Genomic DNA, 20,336 nt, shown 5'->3' with positions numbered 1-20,336 from the left:
CCCTGCAGCACAGCAGATGCTTCTCTGAGAGGGCTCTGTCAGACGTGGGCACACAATTCCTGTACTGCACAGAAAAAATAAAAAGGTTTGAGTTTCTTGACGCAGTTACTCCCAGGACTATGTTTGTTTACTGTTGATGAAAGATCTTGAAGGCTTTTTTTGTTGCAAATTTACTGGGTTAAGAGATGACACATGAAAAAGACAGTCAAAACCAAGCATGCGTTTCTGTCTTTACTATGAAGTAACACAAGATGGGCAGCTCTAACTTGCTGGCACCATGACTTTCACCAGCCCCTCCATAACAGTCTTTCCACTTCCTCTGACGTCGCACGATACTGAGATGTGTGCAACAGAGCCCTTCAGTCGCTGCACTTCTGCTGCAGCTGTCACTTCTTCTCCAGGATACAGAGGAGCTGGAAATCGAATGTCCTGAGAAAGAAACACACAGCCCTGACCGGGCATTTTAGTACCCAGAACTGCAGAAATAAGTCCATTGATCAAAACTCCATGCACAATAGTTCTACCAAACTTAGTTTGCTTTGCAAAATCTTCACTTAAATGCAAAAGATTAGTGTCACCTGTTAAATGAGAAAAGGTAAGAACATCATTCTGTGTAAAAACCCTGGTGAGTTCAGCTTTGTCTCCAACTTTTATATGTAAATTCTGAAGTAATGGACATCCACGCAGCAGGTGGGTGACCTCCAGCTTTGTCAAAGCTCTGTGTCGGAAATCCCTTCTGGAAATTGCACACCTGAAGAGCAGCAGCATTTCAAGGAACTCCGCACCAACTGCTCTCAGTCCAAGACTAGCTCTCTGCTGTTCCCAGCTAACGCAAGAAGGAACGGAGACGTCTTGTTTTGGGGGAAGAAAAGAACAAAACAAGAAGCATCAAATCATCAAATGCACACAGAGTTGAAAATATTTCAATCTGCCATTTATGTAGAAGGTTTTACAGTCAGAGCCATGACTAGGCAGAAACGTGTTTAGCCGTGGCTTCGGAGACAAAGAATCCATGAAGTCATTTTAGTAAGCAGCATCTTCAGAGGGAAAAAGAAAAGCTCTGGAGGTACACGTTTAGCATGCATCTTTAAATGAGGCCAGCACAATCAGAAAGGGAAGAACGGTGCCACACGAAGGTGCCCCACCCACCTGCAGCACCCGGAAGGCACAGCGCCTGTTCTGGTAGAAGCCCTGCAGGGTCAGTGCACTCCACAGCTTGACGAGGCCACTGAGTAAAAATCAGACAGAAGACGTAAATGTATATATCTTTTCTCTTTTCCTGCAGCATAAAGGTTTTTAAAACACGCAGAGAGTAACAAAGCAGAGTTTAACAATGGGTAATGTCACCAGTGAGTTCTGGTAGTGGCTCTGCATCATGAAGGGTTGTTGTAAGGACTGCACCCTCATCCCTGACACGTGGCACATGTTTCCTGTGACCATGTTATGCTATTGGCTCTGTTCTTAAGTTCTTTCTATGCCCTTGAGAGCCATCTCCCCCACATCACCTGCAGCTGTCTCCAGCATTTAAACTTGACTCCCATTCTCACTGGAAGAGATTTAAAGTCATGCTTTCCAGCAGGGCTTTGCTCCTTCCAGACTTTTCTGCTCTACAGCACAAACAACGTATGGATGCGCGTGGGTTACAAAACCTCAGGAAGGTTTTATCTCACAGAGTCCTTTGAGTTGGAAGAGGCCCGGAAAGGCCATGTGGTCCCACTCCCCTGCGATGAACAGGGACACTACAGCTCCATCAGCTGCTCAGAGCCCATCCAGTTGGACCCTGGCCGCCTCTGGGAATGCAGCAGCTCCGCGGGCAGCCTGTGCCAGCGTCCCCTTCCCTCTCACAGCCCCGCTGCGCTCAGCCCCAAAGCCCGCAGCCCGCCCTTCGGCGGAGCTTCCCATCCGACAAACCCCCCCCGCCCGACGGCCGCGCCTCACCTGCTGACCACCCTCAGGATCGCGGAGAGACTCTTCTCCTCGTACGCTAGCACGTCCACGGGCAGCGCGGCCCCGACCTACACGGACACACGCAGCGTTAGGGGCGGCCGTGCGCGGCGCGGCGCAGCGATCCGCCCGCGGTACCTCTCCGTGCAGCTCCCGCAGCGCCGCCACCACCAACTGCTTCAGCTGCGGGGCGCCGGGCCGCGCCGCGCCGTCGGGCAGCTCCCTGCGGGGAAGCAGAGCAGAGCTCAGGCACGGGAAGGGAGCGGGAGGAGCGGGGAAGGGGAGCGGGGGGGACACGCACAGGCGGACCCGCAGGTAGCAGTGCTGCGCCGCGCTCAGCAGCACCCGCCGCTCGTACGCGGCCGCGGGCGGCTCCGCTCGCTCCATGCCGCGGTGAGGCGGCAGCGCCCGCCCCCGTCCTACGGCGGCCCGGAGGGGCCCGGCGGTCCCGCGCTGCCGTGCGACTGCTTTGGTTTCGCGGGAGCTGAACCTGCTAGCGCTGATCGCCGGGTCGGAGCGCTCAATTAAAGGCTTGATCAGCAGCTGCATTTTTTGTTTCTGACCATAACCGGGACCCGGCTGATGTGCCGCGCTCCTTTGCTCTGCAAGTAAATGATCAAGATATTAATAATGTAAAAAGCGCTCGCGGTGAAACATCCCGAGTATACGGACTCGACAGATTCTTCTATTAACGCATCCCTCCAGGAATTATCACCTGGCCCAGCGCAGCAGCACTGCGGTGGCACAACAGCCGTGCAGTGCCCTGCAGTCGGGGCCCAGCGTTTCCCACCTCGCTAACCACCGTGCGAAGGAGCTCCGTGGTTCTGGGACACTTCACCCTATCTGACCTCCAGATTTTGAGCCCCCGGGAGCAGCTGCAATGGGCAGGGCTCTCACCTTCTGCTCTCGTGGAGACAGCATGCTCATGTCAGCTAAAGCCTTCAGAGCTTTAAAAAGAGGTATTCATAAGAAAATGGCAACACGTTGCCACAAAGCCTCTCCCCATCACTATTCAGCAGAGCTTGCTTTCAATCATATCAAGATTCCAGGCTCCCAGGCAGCCCAGTGGATGCCAGACACCTTCCCTGGACTGTTCTCCCCCCCCCAGTTTAAAACCTGTTTATGAAACAAAGCCCAAATCATCTTCCTACAGTCATTTGACAAAAAAAGCCTGAGCAGCCAGTTTTATTTGGAGCAATAACATCTACAGAAATTTCTATTAATTTGAGATAGTAGTAGAACTTCATCGGTGGAGAGCAAAACGCAGCGGTCAGATAACGTACAGATCCGCTCTGGTTATTGCACTAGGGCGAGCACTGCTCTCTGTAGGGCCCTGATGTAGCAGGAGGAACTCAGGCACTGCAGGGAAATCTGGTTAGCTGCTGTGAATCCCACTCCGATGTACGCGCTGCGGGGGGGCTGTGAAAGCTGCAGCGAACAATAAAGAGCACACAGACTGCACCAGGAAGGCTGGACACAACATGTCAGTTTATTAACCAAAAGTGAAGCCGAACCCCAGAGTGGTTTAACTTTTTAAAACCATATGTCTATACGGCAGATACTTTTTTCCCCACGTTAACACTGTACTGCAAGAATCAAACTTTGCAGCTGTTCACCCTTTGAGAATCAAATACTAAGTGTAAAATAAGGGTCCCTCGAATCAATTAAAAACATATTTAACTCAAAAGAACAGACCAATTTTAAGAACTGTCTTATGAAATTCTCCCAAGTGAAAGGCTTTTAAAGCACTTGGAGCCTTGAGGTAGCGACTTTATGCAGAATTTAATTCCCCTCCTGCCCCACAAAGCAGAGGAAAATTAGTAACGCATTATTAGCTCCAGCCAGCTAAGCGGAGTCGAGCGTTCTCTTATGAGGTTAGCAACTTTCTCTTCCACCTTGAAATAGCAGTGTAGTGCTGCAGACGATCAGGAGAAAATCCACAAGGAAGGCCTCTTGAAAGAAAAGATCTGGTCTGAAGATAGTGAAATGATCAGCAATAATCATAACAACAAAAATTATCCGGAGTGAAAAGAAACGCAAAGTGTTTGTATTTTGGCAAGACTAGTTTACAAATACACATCAAGAACAAGAGTCCATTTTCAGCCAATGGAAAAGAGACTGGAAGTGACATTCAAAGGGATTTCTTTTTTTGCCCTCTGTGCAAAATTTGCACATTGTTTTGTTTTGCTTTTCTAGAAGAGAGCACTTTTACCCCCCTCCCACCCCCCCTATTTTTTTTTTAAACATTGTGAAACCTGTGCTGTGACATTAAATAGAAATACCATATGCCAGGATATTCGACCACTGAAAGCTCCTCTCTCTGCCTTCACAACAATCACAAGCAGGGAATCAGCAACTTCTTTCCCCCTCCAAGTCTCAAAGACACTATCCTCTTCACCCACTTTGCTGCTGAGTTCTTTTATTAAAAACTAGACCTCTCACCACTGTTAATTTCAGGGAGTCCACAGCAGATGTACTCTTCACTGAGCAGTAACAACAACAAAACCAACTGTGCGCGTTCTCCTCACTTGTGAGGAGCAGCTGTAGTGATAAGGAATGAGCTGAGGGCAGTAACACAGGCAGCTCCTTACAACCCAGCACTTGGCTTCACTCCCCAGTCACGCTATCAGTGCTTGCACATCTTCTGACTTTGCTCAGTGCTGCTGCTGCCTGGCTACGTTAAACCAAACTCATCACACACACTGCGAACTACAGCGTTACACATGGATGGGCCTTCCCACACACTCACTCTCCTTCAGCTCAAGGACTTGAGTCAGGTTGCCTCTTTACAGAAAGAGGTCACAGATCCTGGATGCAGGATGGCACTGCCCAAAATGCTTTTGCATATCTTAGCAGTATGCCAATTAAGTTCATTAAAGCTATGGAAACAATCTACCTAGTAAATGTAACAGGTATTTTAAATAAACATAGTTAGTTATCACCTACACCAAGATTCCCCAAATACACCAACTGCCTGTTTAGCAAAGACTTTTGCTTTGCAAAGTCAAATGGTGACAACTTTTGAAAGGTTTATGAAATGTATGTGGCATTTGAAAGCATTCAGGTGTTGAATCAAGTTACAATACAGTGACACTGGAAGGAGGGAGCTCCTGTAGATAAATACAGAAGTAGTTTTCCTTTAAATTACAAAATGTTCACTTGTTTAAAAAGCTTTAAAATTGACTCAGACAACAGCACCCTGTCAAATCTTGCAGTATCAAGAATCTCTGTAAATGAAAGGTCATCCATTGTGATTGACACAAAATATATATACATGTATATATAAATGGTGTCAGAAACACGGAGCAAATCTGGGAAGAAGACCACTATGACACCTTCAAGCCATATGATCACCACTACACTTTTTTGGGAAGCATGAAGTAATTTTCTTTGCTGCTCAGAAAACACTTGAAATTTAGTAATACTTCACTTCCTGTATTTTGTTGCTAATCAGACTCACACCTGTGTCCCCAGCTCAGTTTACCTGGTTTAATGAAGTACCTGCAGTTTTCAGCAGGTGGAAGAAAGCTTCAGTGCCACCTTCCTAAAATATCAGTGCTCCACTGATATTTTAACATCAAACCCAGCTGCTACAATTAAAAGCAAATTTGGGTAAAGATTCAGAAGATAATAAGCATATTAAAGGCTTGTATTCCACAGGCTGCCTCTGAGGAACAGGCAACCTCCTGCCACAAAATCTGATCTGAAAATTTATCCCAACAGAAACACCAGAACGAAGGAGGCTTCTGTATCTTGCACACTTTGGGTGTCGTATCAGGCACTTAAACTGTTGGACAGATGCCATTCTGAACCAAGTAAGTGAACTCAAGGTTAGAACCATCTTAAATCTAGGTCTAATAAATGAAGTATCAGCAGCAAAGTGGAGGCAGGGAGTGAGCAATCCATCTGTGCTGAGACTTGCTTATTGTTTCTAAAATGCCCAAGAAGACAGCAGCATTAACTGTTCCGTAGTGTCCATTTTCCTTGTGAGTTGTGTTGCTGATAGGAGGATTTCTGTGTCTTGAACTAAGAAGGCACTGAGGTATCCTGTGCCTAATTTCCTGGATCCAACAGGTCCATGCTAGAGCCAAACATTGCCACCAGCTGCTCCTCATAATGTGTTATATTCCTCTTCATAATGTCCATGCAGGGTCCAAGCAACCTCTCAAATGCTTGCACATCCATGACTGCAGAGAAGTAAAAATAAGATTGTCAAGTAATGTCCTTTTTTGATAAAATAATCTACTTTTTGAAGTGGGAACACAGAACTTCAATCGAACCCATTTGGTTTTGAGGCTTCAATGGATTCTGTTCTCCCTCTGTATCATCGCTTGGAGGAACAAGATTAATACACACGTGACCTCAGGAATAAATACAGAAGTCAAACACACACCATGCAGGCATTCTAGACAAGAAGCTAATGCTTACATCTGGAATCTTGGAGCAAGCTCTCCTTTTCAGACAGCACAGACCACACACACAGGAAGAACAACCTGCTATGCAGTTATCCCCACACATCCAAAACTAAATGTCTGAGCAGAAAAGCAGTGGTACTTCTCAAACTTCAGCATGGTCATCTACTTCAAGGTGCACTCCTAGCATCTGACCATGAGGTGCCAGAAGACTGTCATGTTTTGAACAGTTTCTCAGTTAGGGGTAGTTCACAAAACAAGCAAAGACCAGAAAATAGTAACTAGATACAGAGAACATTTGCTTACCTAAACATTTGACCTCTCCAACAGCATAGGCAGAGGCTGCCCTGGGCTTATTGGTAACAAGTGCAAGTTCTCCAAAATACTGTCCTCTGTGACACCGGGCAATCTCTACTTCTTGGTTAGCTTCCTTACTCATCATAGTCTGCAAAACAGTACATTTTGATTACTCTCATGCAGTTCTGTCTTTGCACAAGGTTCCAGTTAATCCCAGATAGACTGCAGATGTGCAACTGCCCACTGGTTTACAGCTTACAAACTGGCAGTTCCTAAATCATGCTCTATACTGGTAGAACACCTTGACAGAATGTTCAGTTCCAAGTTTGGTTAAGCCTATGCTGGCCTACAAGTTTTAAGATAGGCAGATATTCAAAGCGTTACAAACTTGGGGACTGCTATTACACAGGCCTAACATAGCTACAGGGATTCATCATACACAAGACTTCACTCCCAAAGGACTGCTTCAGACTGTACAGGAATCTACTCAAATGCTAATGGCTATTATGTCACTGGAGATGATACACCCCAGCTTAGTGTTAGTTGCAGTTTGCTACAACCCTCAAAGAAAGCTTCATTTTGACCTTTAAGGTCAGGGAGAATACAAGAGGTCAGTTTGCAGAGGAAAAGATAGAAGCAAACAGACCTTCCAACTTTGGCCAACGGACTTCTGGCCACTTCAGAACAGGTATGGGGATTTAAAACACACATCACATTTGTGACAATGATACAGTACTTAAAATAATATCTTAAAGTCAGTCAAGTTAGGCTTTTGCACGCTGCAATTAGCCAATCAATGATTTAGCCAACCAGACCAGGGATTAATCTAAAATCTAATCACCCAATTCAAACTCACCTTGCTTTTAATCATGATTTTTACTTCACCAGATTCTACAATATAAAAACAATCTGCTTTATCGCCCTGTGAAGAAAATAAAAAATACATATATTTTTTTAGTTTACTATAAAAGTATCTATGAGTGGTGTTATTCATTCTGAACTGGTCTTTGTGCAAGCCATCTACATGAGGAATTACACAACAGCAGTGAAAACGTAGTGGAAAAAGAATAAAGTACTCAATGTCATCACACTACTTAAGGAAAATAATCACTACCAGAAAGTGGGAGAAAATAGAAATTGGTAGCCATTTAGAATCAAGTTCAAAGAAGATACTGTAATGCACTGCTGTGGTAAAAACTTTTGATTTAAGTTCTACTCATCTGTTTTTCTAAGAAAAAGTCCCATGCAGTTACAGAAGAAATTAGGCTTTTATCTGTGGTTCTTTGGAAAAGTGGTAAGTATTCCAGTGCAAAGTTTTTCATTTCCTGTAGCCAACTATCACAAACTGCTGCACTCAGCACACTTCTTTCAAACGAACTGAATACTCAGTACTTTTAAACACCAAAAAACTAAGTAGGAGACATGGGGACTTCACCTAACAGTATGATTTAGAGCACTCCTGGTGCTTTGAATCACACTGCCCTAACTGAAGGATCAAATTGCAGAAAGGTAATTAAAATATAACATTATATGTGAAAGAAAAAGGGTTCATGGTATTGATGCAACTGCTGTACTACAAGAGCTATCACCATCTTTTCCAAGCATAAAATATCACCATCTCTAGCAGTGTTTAACAACCACCCAAATCAATCCAGAATATTAATCCTACTTGTAATTTCCTTTACGTGTAATTACATCCTTATCCTTAATTCAGTTGTTACAGAGATTTAAACCAACCCTGTAACTGGATCACTGACTGCATCGCTTCCCAGTTTTGACTCCGCTGACAGACCAATTTTCTCAGGCTCTTAAGTAACAAGACTTTCAGCTTACACAACTGAATGTCCTTTTGGAGAGAAGTAATTTGGCAGTATTTTGTTATCAGCAAATGTTGTTTTCTTGCACTGTTACCTGATATTCAAGGTAATTAAGATTAACTATTTAAGACACTATCAAAGACTCAGACTGTTTATAAAACAGGCAAAAAACTGTGATCAAAAAGCCTACCATTTCAGGTAAGCCAAGGACTTCGTTGCATTGACTCCTATTTAAAATAGAGCAATTCCTTGACCTTCCCCAAATATTCAAAAACTGGTTAAAAACATTGAAAGTATTAAAAGAATAAGTGACACCAGCTTGATGCAACTAACATGACTCTGTGAGCAAACTCCACATGGGAACAAAAGCAAAGAGGGGAGAATGACAGATGGGAATTTATACTCCTAGTACCTGAGAAATGATACGTTCCCCATCCTGGTACACTTTCTCTCCTATAACATCCACAATTTTCATTCGTTCTGATGCCTGCAATGAAGAGGAAAATGAAGCACAATTATCTGCTATAGTAAACTCCTTAACTCAGAAATGAAGCAGCATTCACTAGACAGAAACATGCTGAATCTGCCTGCTGAAAAATGCAGCACCCAAATGACTTTGTAATTCTGCAACACAACTTTCAAGACTACCAATCATCAGTGGCAAAAAAATTTCTATTGTCCCACACAAAGTTAAAAATGACTGATCTGGCTGTTTCAGAACAAAGAAAAAAAAATCACTTCCTGCAAGATTCAGCTGAAATCTAAAGAAAGCACTTAGAAAAACGTCAAGAACTTCCCAAGAAACCTCAATGAAAAATACTAACATTTCATTTCCAAAATATTTTAATTGCTATGCACTTGAGTACCTTTGGCTGGTTGGAGTTTTTTGTGTGTTTAGTTTGGTTGGTCGTTTTTTGTCTTACAGCTCACTGCTAGATTATCAAGAGGAAAAGAGGGATATGAAAAAGACACTGGATCTAAAAGCTGTAAGCAAGCACTGCAACAGGATGCCCTGCAGCAGGGTCAAGAGGTACGAAACTGACATGCAGTGACATGTGCTTTGGCCTTCACGAACAGGAAGGGAGAAAGGACAGTTAAATTTATCTCCAGCGTTTCCTGCTGCTCGTCTGGCACATCACAAAACAATTTTAATGGTTCAAAGCAGTGCAAAAATATATTAATAAAGGAAGAAAATCCTAAACAGTTAAAATGAATCCCTCAACACATTATTCAGTTTTAATCCATTCATTTCACAAACACACCTCCATCTAGCCTATGTTTGAGAAACTGTTCATTACGATCCATGCATGATTCAACTGCAGTGTGTCATGCAAAAAGACAGCCAGTGCTAAGGAGGTTGTTTTTCTTTATATCCTTAAACTTTTATGAGTCATTTTGGGCTCAAAAAAGTTACATTGATGAAACTAGTTTAAGCCAACTATTGAGGGAGATGTTGTGTAATTCACTCCTTCCACAGCTAACAGCAAATGTCCAAACTAATACACTCTCGAAGCCACTATTTACACTTCTGGTGCTTTGCAATTTTGTAATCTTCTCTTAAGAGGATTGAGAGCTATTCTCAAGTGCTAAAGATTAAAGCTGAAAACCAAGACGAGGAAACAAAGAAAAATATAAATTATGACATAAGGCAAAGGCAGACATAACAATGTTCAGTGCAGTTTGGTAAGCCTCCAAATCCTTTCTGACAATACAGGCTGAATCAATAGCTTAGAAGTGACAATTTACACATCATTCCTAAAATCACACACCACACACATCAACATGTGCTTGCTCTGCCTGGTCATTTTCTTCCTGTGCAGCAGTGTTTCCTTTAGCTTACTCTTAGAAGAGTTAAGGTAAAGCAAGATCTGCTATGGAAAACACCTCTGAAATTTAACATCATTCACAGGTGATGAAAATCCAGAGATTGTATCATTACTTCAAAATCACACCCTCAAACAGAACCTAAGCCCTGAGTCCCAGTTTCCACTTTAATTACTTTAATACCTCTTCTCTACCTTTTTTATGTTATAAAGCCTTTTCAAAGACTGAGATAAAAATTGCCTACTGTGAACAATGGAAATGAAAAACACGTGGGACAACTTCAACAATGCAAATACAGTTGTACAGCAAATGGGATAATAAAGCAGTTCATAAAAACGCGTGAGTAAAACTTGACACAGATTTCTGATATAGCATAAACCAATCGGGAGCTAACACAAGAATGTGATGCAGATGTCTGTGAGAGACTTTACCTCCAAAGACTTAAGAAGGGGTACAGACTCAATAAATAACTCATACGTCTTCCTCTTCTTTGCATTGTTTTTCAATATAATTCTTCTGAATGTCACCCGATCCTGCAAGAAACAGCACAAACTGTTTGCTCCTCCTGGCTAAAATGCTTACTGATTAAAGAACCAACAATCTTTATCTAATATAATAACCAACAATCTTTATCTAATATCCAGCTCGCTCCACCACACACCCAACTTCTCTCCAGGCAGCAATCCGTGCAGTGCAGGCTCTGTGGCCAGCAGGTGGCAGCACGCACCCGAGTGAAGGCAAGATCGCCTGCAACATCTGGCTGAGCACCTGCAGCGGCGGACATGTTTGTAAGTTTATTGTTAGAGATCTTAATGAAAAGCTTTTATTTGTACACAGAAAAGGCCAGGCTGAGCTGCTTTAGAACATCGACGAGAGAGGCCACAGGAGAGCTGGAAATAAACAGCACATCCAGGTTAAGGGGAAGGGCACTGCCCCCACCAGTTATTTTTGTTAGTGTTTGCATAACAGTAATGCTCGTGGCCCTTACACAAGGTGAGCTAAGTGTAAAAATCAAAAACAAAACCATCAGAAGAACGGAGCAGAAACCCTTGACAGGAAAAAAAAAGAAAAACGTATACCACATAATGAGCAGAAATAACTGAAATCCCTGAGAGCCGCTCCTCTGGATCTCATTTTCTGAAAACATCAACTAACACTTCAAGCAGAGAGACCATGAGGTGAAGAGGCATTTTCAGGTAAGAGAACAGTTTTATGAGATGCAGGCTACACTTACTTGGAAAGAAAACTGACTGGCAGTGGTGACACTGGTGGAATACATAAGTCAAAGGGAAGAATAGTAATACTGTCAAGCAAAAGGAGGACAAGAGATGATAAAGCCTGAAGGGATTTTGTTTTGTTTCTTCTAAAGAAATTCATCAGTGGTAGAAGTCTCTTTAAATGCACACACTTAGAGAAGGAGAGAGGTGCAGAAGCTGTCAGGGGCATTGGAAAAGCATAAATATTTCAGAATTTCTTTGGAGGCACAGAGCAGTGATGGAAAGGTGCATGATTCTGAGGCTTTCCCCACATACATTCAGTATCTAGGGGAAAGCCTCTTTTGTTGGCCTAAGCCTGCATTGCAGCAGGAGCAACCCAACCTTGCTAACTGGCAGATGACCCATGAGCTTTTGCAACGACTTTTACAGACTAATAAAAACACTTAGATTACATTAGGCACAAAATATTACAATTGAACACATCAACAACAGAGTAACCTGAAGAAATAACTGAAGTTTTAGGCAGAAAAATACAATGTTAGTTAATAAAATATCCACAGGGCTAGATAACTACTAATGTCCCCTTTCAACTACATCTTACTAATTACATGAATGTAATAACAGAAAGAAAAGAAAATTAGCTCAATTTGTGCAGCTCTTTTCAAAAGCAAAATGGAACAAAGACTGATCTCCTTTTGTTCTTTTTATAAATGGTCTTGGTACACAGCTGTTGTGTTCAAGAAATTAGATCCTGACAGTACTCTCTGGTTATTTACTAAAATTTTTTCCTTCACCTCACAAAGTCAGATCTCAGTTCTTTCAGCAAGCACACAGATTACATAAGCATGCTGTGTGTAGCAGTTTATCAGACGTATAATCAAGGTCTTAACACACACCAGCCTCCAGTGATAGTTGCCGAGGAGCTCAGAGCATACAGGGAGCACACAACACTTCTGGCTTCAAAGGCTTCTCTGATCACACAATCTGCTCATTACATGAGCCTCACAGATGAGTAAGAGAGCACTCTGTAAAATAACCCTATCCAAATGGTACAGAGAAAAGAACTAAAATAGGAAATTAATGTCTACAGCTCCACATTCAACACCGCTGGATTAGAGACAAAGCAGCACCACCACTTAGCGTGGTATTTCATAGACCATGCTGACCTGAGAACCTCTGCCAGAGTAACACAAAGAGAACACCAAGAACATCACAACCATTTACTCTGAGCAAAAACAAAGCTTTGGGCAGTTTTCCTACTCTTCATATTATTGGCATGCTTGAGAAGATTTAACACTGTCCACATCCCTATTAACGGGGACAAAACGGTAGGAGGTCGAGATGAAAACAATGTCATTGAGATATTGTTTGTATATTACTTCCTCCCTGCCTCTACTAAATATATGCATTAATACCTCCACTGTTCTCTGGTGGTTGTTTTTTTTTTTCCTTGACAAAAGCTCTGATTACAAAAATGCAAAACAAAGAGAGATAAAACTAGCAGTACAGTATTTACAGACAAGTTATTCCAGAATGGTGGTCAAAACCATTTGCACAACAGATCTTTTATGCCACAAGGTTAGATAACAAACCATGATAAAAAAGCTATTAGTGCAAGGAGTCATATGGAGAGGCACCTGCTGCTGGACATGTAGAGTTAGCATTTCAAATAGTATGTAAATGAGAGCAACTTCCTTTCCTTACCAGTCCCCAGAGGGCTCCTTCTGTTGTGGCAACAATGGTGGCAGCTCTGGGAGTGTTGTACATCAACGCCAGTTCCCCAAAACTGCCGTGATTATCATAGCGGCCCACGCAGCGTGCCTGGTTGTCTTTTGCTACAACAATATCATACAATCCCCTGGAAAACAATGGAAGAGATGCTTTTCATTACACAACATTCCAGTATAGAAGACAAAAACAGTTTTCTGCTGTCATATAAATAGTCTAGTCGCGCTAGCTTTAAATGAAAGCTGCTGGCCTGGAAAGGTCTCCTTACCCTGATCTCTATATTAAAGAATTATAATAATATAATAATATTATTATAATAAAGTTTATAATAACTTTATTTTATAATAATAAAGTTAAGGGAATAGCAGCCCACAGTTTATTCAGAATCAAGCCTGATCTGATGAAGATGGAGGTATAAGTCCTGCAAGATAAAGCTCAAGGCATAAATGTGGACTTAACTGTACCACAACTACATGCAAAGACACAGGCTATGCACAGAGAGACAGCCCCTGAGATGTCCAACAGGAACCTTCAGTATCCTCAGGACTAGCTTACGTCTGGGGCTTAAAAAATAATTTGAAGAAGTAGCTCAACCAGGTTCAGTTAACTCTGAACTATGGCACCAGAGATCACTCGAGGATTAGACAACAGCCTATAAGCTTTACAAAATATACTGTATCCTGGTAAAAGGATGGTAAGGGACACTTCAAGCAGATGAATACACATGTCATTTGCCCCAGAAAGTGACACTTCTGTGGGAAGGAATGGTATTATCTTCCAGAACATCATGAGGCACCTAAGAAAGAAAAAATATCAATGGGAATGGCAGCAGGTGAAGTTTCTCAGAGTAAACAAGCGTGGGAATAGTCACTCTAGTGAGATCTACACATTAACAACAGAAGAGTATTCAGGATTGCCGATGGGCAAACCTTGGGTTTATTACTTCTCTCTGGACACTGCTGCATACATAAGAAAGAAAAAAAAATATTCTACAGGGAAGCTTTACGACAGGCCCACTTGTAGGAGATTCCATAGAGTGGACATTAGTTGCATCAGCCAAGCAATTAAAAAGCATCAAAATGAGGAAGCTCTTGGATCAATGCTAGATGAGTCAGATTCAGATTTATAAGATCAAAGTTCTCTATTTGTCACCCAAAAAGACGAAGAAAGAAGCTGTGCACATGAAGACTGCTTAGCAGTAGATGCTTTTTACACACACAGCTGCTTAATCACACCTAGCAGACAGGGAAACAACCAACAGCATACTAATAAGAAACTTCTGAAATACGGACTACTATTCCTGGAAAGCTCCACTAATTCTCCTAATAGACTCAATATCCACTTAGTCATTTTTTGGGAGGCAAACAACAATCTTCAGAGGTACTTTTGATCTAGACCAGCTATCTGGAAAACTTCGAGTGAAATGCAACAAGTTTTTCCCATCCTTCCAAGCCTGGATGTCACTTAGCAGAGCCATTTATTTCCAAACAACTACAGCCATGTAACCCTCATCTTAGCATTCAGCTGCCTGCAGCACAGGGACTAAAGGGGCGAGGCACCACCGAGTGACCTTGGTTTAGCCTTACCAAGAGAACTGTTGCTGAGCTATGAGACAGTCAGTGAACTAAAGCCCTGCAAGATAAGAAACATGAAAACACAGGCCAAAGCATAATTGTTGAGATGGTAATCATTCATAGCTCAAGGACTTGAAAAAAAATACCCACATGAGAAAATATAAAAACCCTACAGGGAAAAAAAAAAACATAACAGAAAAGGACAAAGGACAACTTGGCTAATAACTGCCTGGGCAGCACAGACTCATCAGGTGTCTCTTCTGCAGCAGTGAGGACACTATCACAAGGTACTTATCCTAACTCTCCCTTCCCTGCAGTATACTCTGAATGGCTGCTGGATCCTCACGTTGCACCAATCTCCCTACAGTGAAAGAGGCTCAGACAAAAGCAGAGTGGTAAAGATGGGTTAGAACCAGAAGACTTTGGAACAACAGCACACACCAGAAAGCCTATTTTCTATGCAGAGAAGCTAATGAGTTACATCTGCAACAGAAAGTAATCATTCACTCACACAGGAAGAAAAATTCTCAGGGATATTTAGGTATTAATGGCTTATCTTAGAAATAAGATGTGCCTACTAATGCCTTGGAAAGCACCCAAGTCCTCTGGAATTTGCACTTGAAGACAAGTGGGAATACCATAGCTTTCAATAAAAACCAGCATCTCTCTATTCTTTTGGAGGAAAAAATGAGGTGGGGGTAAGAAGAGCAGGACTGGAAGGGGAGGACAGAGAACTGATAACCTTTGAATTCTTTGTAAGAACAGAACAGCCAGTTAAGAGCTGCAGCTGAGTTGGTATTTGACAGCAAAGGCCACTATGATATACTGCCGAACAACACCCAGTCTGATTTCCCTCATGGACAGACTTTTGGCAACGTATTTACATTTGTGGTATATTATACCTTAAAAACAACCACCACCACCTTAAAAGGTTGAAAACTTCCAACTCAACTGCCTCAATAGAAAACATTTTGGAATAGCATTACATCTGTAGAAAAGACTACAAACACCCTAATAACAAATTAAGGTTGCATTTTACTTTTTTGATGTTAAAACTCATAACAGGAAGAACATTTCAGTGAGCAACAGGTTGAGAGCCTTACACAGAAGCAAATTAACATGGATCCCTGTTGTTTCTGGTATCTAATAATTCTGAGAGACTCCCAAACTGAGTATAAGTTTCCTCAGGGTTAGGAAATCCTGGTCAGTATACATATCATCATACTGTCTGAAATAACTACTTTAAAAACAATATAATTCTCACGGTCTTATTTCAGTGACGAGGATGATGACATGCTGACTCAAAAATTAAGTACGTAGCTAAGACTGCTCCAACACTTAACATTCATCCATAATACTTAGTCTGGAGACAGCATATAACATGGCTGGTTTTAATCCATGCTGATTGGCACAGAAGTAAAATTGAAAAAGCCATACGAAAGCTAGTGCTGCATCCCTTCCCTTAGATAAAGTGATATTTGAGTCTTTACACAATGACAAAGAATGTGTTAAAATCTGCTGAGTTTGAAAGGTGCACCTCTGTGAAATTTGATTACCCCTGGCAAAAGATCCAGAAGTCAATGGGGACCTGAAGGGGAAAGAAAACTGAAAGATAAAAAGGAAGAAGCAATGATTGCAAAAAAATATGCTTTCTTTCGATAACCATCCCTGCCATTTCTAAGAAACTGAAGAGAAACATATTTTGTCTTTCAAAGGCACAGCTGCTTACCGCTCAATGACATAAAAGTTGTCTCCATCATCCCCTTGATCAATCACATGTTCATGAGGTTTCACCTTCCTCTCAAACATGGCATCAAGGACTTGAGACAGCTGCTCCTATAAAACAAATAAGGAGAAAAACAAAGGGCAAATTCAACTGACTTGACCTGGATAGTGATCTGCAACATACACTGCGTTGCATTATTTTTACTGTACACAAATGAAAGTAATTTCAATAACATATTTTGATTTTTACCATTAAGTATCTCACTTTGATGCAAGCATATCAATGTAAGTTCAATAATGCAGACAAAAAGATACTTCCATCACAGAAGAGCTATCATCTCAAATACATATTCAAATTGCTTAACTTAATACACACTACACCAGTGCTAAAGCACACAAGTATAGCAAGATCTCACATGGCATAATCATAGAACCATAGAACCGTTTGAGTTGGAAAGGACACTTAAAGGCCATGAGTCCAACCCCCCTGCAATGACCAGGGACAGCTACAGCTCCATCAGGAGCTCAGAGCTCCTCCAGCCTGACCTTGGCTGTTTCCACAGACAGAGCACCCACCACCTCTCAGGACAAAAAAAATTAAAAAAAATAATTTAAAAAAGTGCAGCAATCTGAAATCAAGCAAATGTAGACAGTGATGGTAATGGACAATCTGACCTGCTTATTTGTATTGTTCATTGATGGCGATCTCTAAACACATGCCCCAAGCCAGTCTGCATGTAATTAAAAATTTATGAACGATCACAAAGCAAAAACATTTGCTAGACTGTTAAATCAAGCTACAGAACAGCAGTTCAAGTTTAGATTTCCTTAAACTAATATTACCTGATCTAGATTTTTGAAGAGCAGAATATCTTTACATGCTTCCTGCAGTCTGCATCGCTGCTCATCAGTTTTTGGATGAACTATCTTTAAAACAAAGTAAAAATAAATAAATGAACTGTCACAACAGCAAAGGAATATGATTACAGATTAAATCGTCACTTCAGAATGAAAGCAAGAACAGTTTCAGATATCATTGTATACAGTTCCTTTTTATTGTTTGCACAAGCAACATTTACATACAAATACATAATGGAAGACAAGGTGAAAGAAAAACCATAAGAAATATATTATGCTGACAATGCATGAGGGACAGGGAGAAAAAGGATGCCTTTTTTTTTCTCTTTCCCTTCTATCCCAGTCAAAGATACAGTTAAGGCTTGAGATTGAAGATGAAAAAGTCAAGTTTTCTTTCTAAACTGACTACATTAGTTCCAATACCGTTATTGTTGCCAGTTCAGAGGATTTACTAAATGTATGACAACTCTCAAACCACCTAATAACAGAAGCTACCTTAGAAGTATCATTTATTTGCCCACCAAAATTACTTAAAAACTCTTCAACTGAAAGAGTTATTTATACTTTTTTCAATTATAATTCTTTCATCTGGTTTATGTGCTTTTGGTGGGATTAATTATGACAAAGGGTTCTGAAAAACAGTGATGATAACAGGCCTTTTTAAAAAACTCTTGCACAAACTGGAGTTGAAGATTTTTTATTTTTATTTTGTTAAGCAATGGACGGAATAAAAGTAGTTTTGTTCAGAAAAAATAACTGGATGGCCACATACACTCAGCTGTTTTTTTATCTTGTAGAATGTCACGTATCAAGTGTATTTCCTTTTAAGAGAAATTAATTTAGACCAAGATTTTCATTGCAGAATTGTTAACATCTCTGAGTTGGAATCTGGAAATTGAACAGCAGAGTCCCTAGAGAAAAACCCTGACCCTCACCAGCCAGGCTACAGGATTTCCTCACATAAAACATCACTGAAGCAATACAACAACAGTATGTGGGCCTGAAATTCCTAGAAATTCCCAACTTCCAAATGCAATAGAACAACAGGTGGCCAGTGCCTCAAAACATTTCAACAAAGTATTTCTCCTATCCAGAGTGAACCGCACTGACAAGAAAGACAGCATAAAGCATGTGTGGAATTTTAAGCAGCCACAAAGGAACAGCTGTCCTTGAGCTCAACTAATTCCTCACAACAGCACTAGTGCTATAGGAATTGCCTCAGCAAGTATTCAAAATAACTAAGAAAGGAAAATATCCCAACTTTCAGAGATAGTAGGCTTAAGCAGAGCTCTCATGTACTCTGAAATAAAATGGTATTAAAGCAACAATGACCTAAATAAGTGCATGGGACAATGTGGCACTAAGTTTCAGAGCAACACCGCTTCATCAGTGACAGCACAGCTCATAACCTCCCTGAATGAAGCACACAAGTGGTGAGGAAAATTCTGACACAGACAACTGCTTGTCAAAGAGAGAACCGTGCAGGATGCAATTCATTCATTCTTACCCTTTGTTCTGTGTCTTCTTCCTCTTCATCTGGATTGAAAGCCTCCGCACAAACTGGAAGAAGGTGCAGATTAGTAAAGGAATATCAAGACAAATCAAGTTTAGATTAATTTCCCACAGATTTATTATCTGCATTTTCCTACATTAAAAAAAAATCCACTTTTTCCTTATGCTGTGGTAGTGCCAGAGACTTAAATCCTATCTGTTCTCAGAGCAGGAACACCACGGCTGCTCTCACATTCTCACATATGAGAAATTGCCTCCAATACCTGCACACAGATTTCCTTTCCATCTTTACTGAAGCATAATAATCACTATTCAGATTAATTTACAGACACGCTCTCCACAAAAGCAGGGTGCAAAACACTGCAGCAACACTGCCCCATTCTCTGCAAAACAACATATACAGCAAAACTCACAGAAATGAGTGCAAGGAGGCATGCTGCATATTCTATGACTATGAAAAATAGTGTTTAGTTCACTCCCCTTTATGCTCCTCTATCTTTCTACATTTGAATCAACAGAACATCAAATTCTGATAGAAAAAAACACTGAAAAATACAGAGAGATCTTTTTCCCTTTTAAAGGTTGAGAACATTGTGCCTAACACAGCGCAGTGCTTAGGAGCAAGGCCTTCCAAACCAGCCACCGTAACTGCAGGATAAACTGTGGGTTTTACTGACAATGGTGAGCTTCTAGAATTTCAAGTTATTTTTGTCCAGTTGTATTACTTCAGAAAAGGCTCATCTTCACCATTAGTACACAGTTTTAGGATGTCAAACACAGACTCCTTTGGCTGACAAAAGCCGAGGTCCCTAGTTCAGATTTTGTTATTTACTCATGGGCATTTGCTGTTCTTAGGTGTCAAAGTGAACCCTACACTGTTACTACCTGCACAGATGAAGTGAGAGTCCTCTTTTCACCTATCCTGCTTTGCTTTAATAAGGATGGCTTCACTTCTGAGGCTCCATAGTGCTTGAAACATTTTACAAGGAAACACAGGCAGCGTTTTTCTTCGCACTCTGCCCAGCACCCTGACAATACCGAACGTTGGGCAGAATGCCCAGAAGCTCACTGCAATGACACATAACTGAATGGACTTACAAAGCATAAATAAAAATAAGTTGACTTAAAAAAAAAAAAAAAGCCTAGAATTCAGCAACTTGCAAATGATTTGAAAATATATTCACAACTGTCGACCTCAACTTCATGTTTTCAGAAAGCTACAGAAATGTGCAAGGTTCACATAATTTGATAGAAAAGACCTGTACCTTTCAGGCAGCAAAAGGGAAAAAAAGCAAGCCTTTTCTAACAAATTACATTTTGAGTCCTTTGTTTGTTTTTTTCCTGGATACAATCAGGCTGCAGTATAATACAGGCACTGCATTTATTGCACAACAATGTAAACCCCCAATTACGTAATCATTAGCTACG

General features: G+C 41.4%; 3 protein-coding genes across 3 annotated transcripts in view; all 3 read right to left on the bottom strand.

Annotated features, from left to right (window-relative positions):
* Positions 1 to 218: 218 nt before the first annotated feature.
* On the bottom strand, positions 219 to 942 carry HTD2 (hydroxyacyl-thioester dehydratase type 2). Its single transcript, XM_065749884.1, has one exon. The coding sequence runs from the start codon at positions 766 to 768 to the stop codon at positions 262 to 264; it is 507 nt and encodes a 168-aa protein (XP_065605956.1). The 5' UTR covers positions 769 to 942; the 3' UTR covers positions 219 to 261.
* Positions 784 to 2,331, bottom strand: RPP14 (ribonuclease P/MRP subunit p14). The gene is made up of 5 exons (XM_065749886.1): positions 2,246 to 2,331; positions 2,083 to 2,167; positions 1,939 to 2,015; positions 1,150 to 1,228; positions 784 to 851 (listed from the first exon to the last, which is right to left on the bottom strand). The coding sequence occupies exons 1-5, from the start codon at positions 2,329 to 2,331 to the stop codon at positions 795 to 797; spliced, it is 384 nt and encodes a 127-aa protein (XP_065605958.1). The 3' UTR covers positions 784 to 794.
* A 2,297-nt stretch (positions 2,332 to 4,628) lies between these two features.
* Positions 4,629 to 20,336, bottom strand: part of PRKAR2A (protein kinase cAMP-dependent type II regulatory subunit alpha) — a 44,957-nt gene continuing 29,249 nt past the window's right edge. Inside the window, exons 3-11 of the mRNA XM_065749876.1 lie at positions 18,904 to 18,956; positions 17,382 to 17,465; positions 16,543 to 16,649; positions 13,216 to 13,369; positions 10,726 to 10,827; positions 8,883 to 8,957; positions 7,510 to 7,575; positions 6,663 to 6,801; positions 4,629 to 6,131 (exon numbers count right to left, since the gene is read on the bottom strand). Coding sequence (XP_065605948.1) covers positions 5,998 to 6,131; positions 6,663 to 6,801; positions 7,510 to 7,575; positions 8,883 to 8,957; positions 10,726 to 10,827; positions 13,216 to 13,369; positions 16,543 to 16,649; positions 17,382 to 17,465; positions 18,904 to 18,956 — 914 coding nt within the window. The 3' untranslated portion in view covers positions 4,629 to 5,997. The remainder of the gene's footprint in view (positions 6,132 to 6,662; positions 6,802 to 7,509; positions 7,576 to 8,882; positions 8,958 to 10,725; positions 10,828 to 13,215; positions 13,370 to 16,542; positions 16,650 to 17,381; positions 17,466 to 18,903; positions 18,957 to 20,336) is intronic.

Source organism: Cyrtonyx montezumae, unplaced genomic scaffold (assembly GCF_038088225.1).
Source record: "Cyrtonyx montezumae isolate F1298 unplaced genomic scaffold, pur_monq_1.0 scaffold_6, whole genome shotgun sequence".
In the NCBI taxonomy this organism is placed as follows: Eukaryota; Metazoa; Chordata; class Aves; order Galliformes; family Odontophoridae; genus Cyrtonyx; species Cyrtonyx montezumae.
The sequence above is the reverse complement of the archived record's forward strand: the minus strand, read 5'-3'. Positions and strand labels throughout refer to the sequence as shown.

Excerpts from the sequence above, each read along its gene's own strand:
- HTD2 (XM_065749884.1), bottom strand. The coding sequence starts at position 768 with ATGCTGCTGCTCTTCAGGTGTGCAATTTCCAGAAGGGATTTCCGACAC.
- RPP14 (XM_065749886.1), bottom strand. The coding sequence starts at position 2,331 with ATGGAGCGAGCGGAGCCGCCCGCGGCCGCGTACGAGCGGCGGGTGCTG. Across the intron at positions 2,168-2,245 it reads TGCTACCTGCGGGTCCGCCT|GGAGCTGCCCGACGGCGCGG; the intron begins GTGCGTGTCCCC and ends GCTTCCCCGCAG. Across the intron at positions 852-1,149 it reads GTGCCTTCCGGGTGCTGCAG|ACGTCTCCGTTCCTTCTTGC; the intron begins GTGGGTGGGGCA and ends CCCCAAAACAAG.